At 56.7% G+C, this 6592-nt stretch overlaps 1 protein-coding gene across 1 annotated transcript in view; it reads left to right on the forward strand.

Annotated features, from left to right (window-relative positions):
* The first annotated feature begins 6367 nt into the window (after positions 1-6367).
* Positions 6368-6592, forward strand: part of TRIM35 (tripartite motif containing 35) — a 33123-nt gene continuing 32898 nt past the window's right edge. Inside the window, 1 exon segment of the mRNA XM_010002224.1 lies at positions 6368-6404. Within this exon segment, the coding sequence (XP_010000526.1) occupies positions 6368-6404 (37 nt within the window).

Raw genomic sequence — 6592 nt, forward strand, 5'->3', positions numbered from 1 at the left:
AGAGTGGATGCCATCATGTTCCTACGTGACCAAGAAGGCCCCCAGCATCCTGGCTTGTATCGGCACTGGTGTGGCCAGCAGGACCAGGGCAGGGATCATCCCCCTGTCCTCTGCACTGGTGAGGCTGCACCTCGAATCCTGGGGTCAGTTTTGGGTCCCTCATGAGAAGAAGGACATAGAGGGGATGGAGTGTATCCAGAGAAGGGCAGTGGAGCTGGGGAAGGGTCTGGAGCACAAGTGTGATAAGGAGCAGTTGAGGGAACTGGGGGTGTTCAGCCTGGAGAAAAGGAGGCTGAGGGGAGACCTTCTTGCTCTCTGCAGCTGCCTGAGAGGAGGTTGGAGTGAGGGGAGTTGGTCTCTCCTCCCAAGGAACAAGTGATGGGACAAGAGGAAACAGCCTCAAGTTGTGCCAGGGGAGGGTTAGATTGGATATTGGGAACAATTTCTTCCTGGAAAGGGTTGTCAGGCCTGGCCCAGGCTGCCCAGGGCAGTGGTGGAGTCCCCATCCCTGGGGGGATTTCAAAGCCATGTAGCTGTGGTGCTGAGGGACATGGTTTAGTGGTGGCCTTGGAAGTCCTGGGTGATGGTTGGACTTGGGGATCTTAAAGGTCTTTTCCAACCAAAATCATTCTGTGATGCTATAATTTTGCGGGTCCTGTGGCTGCAGGAGGGCCACAGTATCCTCCCACCCCACAGGACAGGCTGCCTGGGGTGGAGATATAATCCCTTCTGGTCTCCGCTCTGACGGATCCTGCCAGATCTGCCTACATATTGTCCCTTGGCCATGTCAGAGCTGTCACTTCTTTGTACTGCTCTGACTAGGAGGAATCCTGCAGCCCTTGGGGGGCAGAAAGACACCCAGGCTTTGCAGTGAGAGGGGCTCACCCTAAAGCCCTCATCTTTTATGCCAGGAGAGAAACTGGTTTGTCCTGAGGCTCCCACTTGTAATTAATAATGGAACCTTTGGTCCAGGTCTTTTCTTGTAGCTCCACAACCAAAAATGCTTTCAATGCTGTTCCAGCAAAGAACCAGGTGACTATGGTGTAAGGAAAAGGGTCAAACATGTCTTTCTGCGGGAGAAGAAAGGGGAGTGGGGAAGGGCTCTCAGCATCCTTGTTGGCATGAAGGGAAGGCTGACGGCAGGGCCTGTCGCTAAGCATCCCGGTCGCCAGGCAACCCATGGGAATCACGGGAAATGCTGCTCCTGCTTCCTTTGGTGAAGGGGAAGGGAAAGGAAAACAGAGAGTCTGGGGTAGAAACCCCCCTCCATCCTCAAAGCTGGGAGGGAGGTGGCACTGGGCATCAAGGCGGGCATCACCTTTCCAAGGTACCAGTCAGGGGAGGGCACCTGTGTCTAGGTGCTCACACTGATTCCACTTATTGGAGAATCCAAGACTGGTTTGGGTTGGAAAGGACTTCAAGACCATCTACTCCCAACCCCCCGCCATGGGCAGGGACACCTCCCAACAGAACAGGTTGCTCCAAGCCCCATCCAACCTGCCCTTCAACACTGCCAGGGATGGGGCAGCCACAGCTGCTCTGGGAAACCTGGGTCAGGGTCTCACCACCCTCACAGCAAAGAATTGCTTCCCAACACCTCATTTCAATCCCTTGCAGCTTGAGTTCCCACTCATCCCATCACTCGCAGTCCTTGTCTAAAGTCCCTCCCCAGCTTTCCTGCATCCCCTTCAGGCACCAGAAGGAGCTCTAAGGTCTCCCTGGAGCCTTCTCTTCTCCAGGCTGAACAACCCCAACTCTCTCAGCCTGTCTCCAGAGCAGAGCTGCTCCAGCCCTCACACCATCTCTGTGGCCTCCTCTGGACTCACTCCAACAACTCCCTGTGCTTCTTGTGTTGGGGACCCCAGAAGTGAACCCAGCACTGCAGGGGGTCTTACCAGAGCAGAGCAGAGGAGAACAATCCCCTCCCTGGCCCTGGTGGTCCCGCTGCTGGGGATGCAGCCCAGGACATGTTGGTTTCTGGGCTTCCAGCACACAGTGCTGGCTCATGTTGAGCTTTTCATCACCCAACACCCCCAAGTCCTTCTCCTCAGGGCCTGCTCTCCATCCATTCTCTGCCCAGCCTGGATTTCTGTTTGGGATTGCCCTGAGCCATATATTCCTTATATCCCTGTCAGCTCGCTGAAGGAAACTTCTCTACTCCAAAACTATATTTTTTTTTTGCTTTTTCTGGCAGAAATTACCCAGCAGGTGCCAACCTGCAACTCCTCCAGCATCTACCAGATCCCTTCCCCAGCACTAACTGGGAAGCTCGAGCTCCAGCTGCTTGTCCACAGCCTGGACAAGCCTTTGGTTGCCATCACACCACACAGTGACAACTTCCCTGTGTAAAAACCACCAAGAACCAGCTCGGAAGTCCCCTCTGTGCCCAACTTCAAAACTCCTTTCCCTTTCCAAACTGCAGGGCCCCACAACTGAGCCCTCTCTACACGCTTGGCAGGTTCGTTAGCATGTCCCACACCACCCCTTTGGGGCAGAATTAATTGCTGTCATTTAATTAAGCATTTTATTTTCCTGCTCGTCAATCATTTCCAGGCTGCACGATAGTGCTGCTGCACAGGCTCACACAACCCCTGCTCCCCACCAAACAAAGTTTTTTACCCTTTGCAAAGTTTTCAACCTTCTTCTTGGAAAGAGAAGCATTTGAAACATCATTTTTAAAAACCACAAAATAAGCCAAACGTCTCCCCGAGGTGCCTTCAACTCTCTGCCTGCTGGGTTGATTCCCCTTGAACTCCCCCAAAATGTCTGATTTCTAAGGTTGTTTTTTTTTCCTAGTGTGAGGTTTGTAGTTCTCGACGTCGAGGGTGGTTCCCTTCCTCCTCCTCTTCCTCCCCTGCCCCGTGCCCTGCTGGGGGGAGGAGCCCCAGGCAGAGCCCCTGGCCCTGCAGCCCCTGGGCTGCCCCCCAGCTCGGCTCTGAGCCCCAACACCAGAACCCAGCAGGAACGGAGGTGGGAAAGCTCCAGATGGTGGGGTGGCACTGGGAAGGGAAGAGATGGAGCCCTGTGGGTGGGCAAGGGGGAACAGGGTGTGCAGGGGGGGGTGTGTCATGGCAGTGTGTGTGACACGGGGCAGTGTGCAGCATGGCATGGTGGGTGGCACGGCAGTGTTGCAGCAACTTGCACAAGGCTCAGAGCACCCTGGCTACTCCTTGCTAGAGCCACCTTAGGACACAAGACCAAGGCCAGGTTGCCCATGGCAAGCTCCAGCCCGTGGCATTGCCCCTGCTGAGGTGGCAACCTGTGGAGCCTGCGAGAGGAACTGCAGGTACCAGCACCCTCTGCCCAGCCGGGATGAGGGCAGGGGATGGGCACAGCTCCCCTGCAGCAACCAACAGGGCCACCACGCTTTTAAGATCTTCAGGTCCAACCATCACCCAGCACTGCCAAGGCCACCACTAAACCATGTCCCTCAGCACCACAGCTATAAGGCTTTGAAATCCCCCCAGGGATGGGGACTCCACCACTGCCCTGGGCAGCCTGGGCCAGGCCCTGACAGCCCTTTCCAGGGAGAAATTGTTCCCAATATCCAATCTAACCCTCCCCTGGCACAACTTGAGGCTGGTTCCTCTTGTCCCATCACTTGTTCCCTGGGAGAAGAAACCAACCCCCCCAGTCTCCAACCTCCTCTCAGGGGGTTGCAGAGAGCAAGAAGGTCTCCCCTCAGCCTCCTTTTCTCCAGGCTGAACACCCCCAGTTCCCTCAGCTGCTCCTCATCACACTTGTGCTCCAGACCCTTCCCCAGCTCCGTTGCCCTTCTCTGGACACGCTCCAGCCCCTCTATGTCCTTCTTCTCATGAGGGACCCAAAACTGACCCCAGGATTTGAGATGTGGCCTCACCAGTGCCGAGCACAAGAAGAAACCCCTACGGAAATCACCTCCATGCAACTTCTTCAGCGTACATGGACACTTTTAGGTCATTATTTTCCAGTTCTCCCTGGATGAAATAACTCTCACCCTAAAAATACCTGGGATTTTTCCTGAGGGAACTTTGCTAGTGCCTTCACATGGCTGCTTGCTTGGACAAGCTGTGGCCTCCCAGGGTGCAGCCACTGGCAGGAACGTTCCTGTGCCCGAATCTGCAGCACTTCCTTCCCTCCAAAGCCCCACGGCGGGGCCAACCCAGTCCAGCCCAGTGCACCAGCTAACTAACGTTAGTGGTGGTTACAGCCAGGACATGGCTGCTGGGTTCTTCCCTGTGGGAATGAGAGTTCTGCTGAAAGCCGTATTTTAGCCATTTTAAAAACGTAAAACATCACTAACGGCCCCAAAAGGAAAAGCCTGAGCCCTGCGAGGTGTCCCCAGGGGCTGATGGGAGCACGTCCCTGCTCTTGTTCCTTCTTTGAAACCACTTCCCCAAACAAGCCGAGTGGCCTCACTGCAATGCCACCAAGACTGTCCCTCTCTGCCCCATGGAGCCCCACAGCCAGCCAGCCCCACATCCCCACATCCCATCATCACAACTGAGCAAGAGGGATCACCAGCCCTGTGGGGAAAAGTCTCCCTGGGGTTTTTGTGCTGGGCATTCCAGGCTTTTTCCCCTCCTGCACGCCAGGATGCTCCAGCAGAGGGGACATGGGTATGGCACGGCGTTTGTCACTGCTGCAAACTTGAACCATGAGCAAGGTTTTGCATTCCCAGCTCTGTGAGTAATAACTCTGCCAGGGAAAAAGCAAAATGATTCAGAGGTTGCTTTGCCCAGCCCCCACCGCCTGGAAGAGCCCTTCTGCTGAATATTCCTTGCTGCAGGCAAGGAAAGGAGCTGTAAATAAGCGCTGCAGAACCGAACCCCAAACACGATCTTGCATCCTGGTGCTGTCCTGTGCCAGGAAGCTTGTGGATGTCTGTATTTTGGATCCTGCTGCAAGGATATGTCACCCACAGCCACGCAGAGATAGACTCACTGTATCCTCTCCCAACCTTCACCACGTGGCTGATGCCAGCAGAGAACTCAGAGGCAATTCCCACCTGCAGGAGCAATGGGTGGGAATGGGACTGTTCCTGGGAAGTTCCTGTGATACACCAAACTCTGCTGTCACCCCATCTCCAGGGCTTCCTCCAGCATGAAGACAGCTAGGAGGATGGATGGATGCTTTCACGGGGACACTGCAGCTGTCCCCTACCCACCAGACTTCAGGGCCCTGATAGCCACCTCATCCTGGAAATATCCCTGTGCTGGGCACAGTTTTGGACCAAGACAGGGGTAGAGGATCTGTGCAGCATCATTTATAATTTTGGTTGGAAAAGACCTTTAAGATTGCCAAGTACATGATTTTACAAAGACAGGCTGAGAGAGCTCAGGTTGTTCAGCCTGGAGAAGAGAGGGCTCCAACTTTTGACAAGGACAGGGAGTGATGGAACAAGGGGGAAGGGCTTCAAGCTGCAAGAGGGGAGACTGAGATGAGATCTGAGGAAGAAATTCTTTGCTGTGAGGGTGGGGAGACCCTGGCCCGGGTTGCCCAGAGCAGCTGTGGCTGCCCCATCCCTGGCAGGGTTGAAGGGCAGGTTGGATGGGGCTTGGAGCAACCTGGTCTGGTGGGAGGTGTCCTTGCCCATGGCAGGGGGTTGGGACTCACTGATATTTAAGGCCCCTTCCAACCCAAACCAGTCTATGAAGTTCAGCATCATGTGTGAAGCCCCCAGGACTCAGGTCCAACCACCAGCACTGAGCTCTTCCCACCTCCCTGCCCGAATGCCGGTGCCTCATCCAGCCTGGTCCCACTGCCAGCACAGGACACACACCCAACCCACCAGCTCCCTGGCACAGTCCCGGTCCCACGTGGCACCTCCACGCCCCCCCAGGTCCTTTCTAATCCTCGGCCAAGTGGTCAGACATCCCCTGAAGGGATGCAGGAAGAGAAGCGTGTCCCGAGGGAATCCTCTGCTGGGACCACCCATCCCTGGCCCATCAGAAAGCACAGGTGGCTACGGGGCTGCTGCACCAGCCCCACTTCCCTCACCGCTGTCCCCGCGGGCGCGGTACCGGGATGGGGAGCACAGGGCAAAGCACGTTCCCGGGCAGGAACCGCCCCACTGTTGGGCAAACACTGAGGCCAGCAGGAGATAGCAGAGCTGGGCCACCTCCAGCTGCCAGGCAGGGAGCTCTGCACCCTGCCCTCCTTGTCCCCAGGCTGCCAAAAACTGCTGCCACGCATCCCCCGGCACAGGAAGGGCTAAGGAAGCAGGTGGGCGGCTGGCCAAGCGTGCTGGGGAGGGGATCCCCACCATGGAGACCCTCCCTATCCCCCAGGCGTCCCTCCCAGAGCAGGGAGGGGGTCTCACCTCAGTGAAGGGCGCGGGAGTCACCTCTGTGTCCTCCTGCCAGCCCCGCTCCTCAGGGACAAGGCGATGGAGTCGCTGGTGGGGAGGATTGTTGGCCTGATGGGTGCGTGTCCCGTGGGTTGGTACGGGTGGGGAAACCACTCCTCCCCACTGCCCGCTTCCGGATGGAGCTCGGGGTGCCACCGAGGAAGAGGAGGCAGGAGGCGAGGAAGGCCCCCCGGACCCCGTTTGCCTGCCCCCCCAGCCTCTCCTCACCTCAGTCCTGCGGGCAGGGTGGGGCCGGGACTTGGA

The sequence above is a fragment of the Chaetura pelagica genome, unplaced genomic scaffold, assembly GCF_000747805.2.
Source record: "Chaetura pelagica isolate M959 unplaced genomic scaffold, ChaPel_1.0 scaffold107, whole genome shotgun sequence".
Classification (NCBI taxonomy): Eukaryota; Metazoa; Chordata; class Aves; order Apodiformes; family Apodidae; genus Chaetura; species Chaetura pelagica.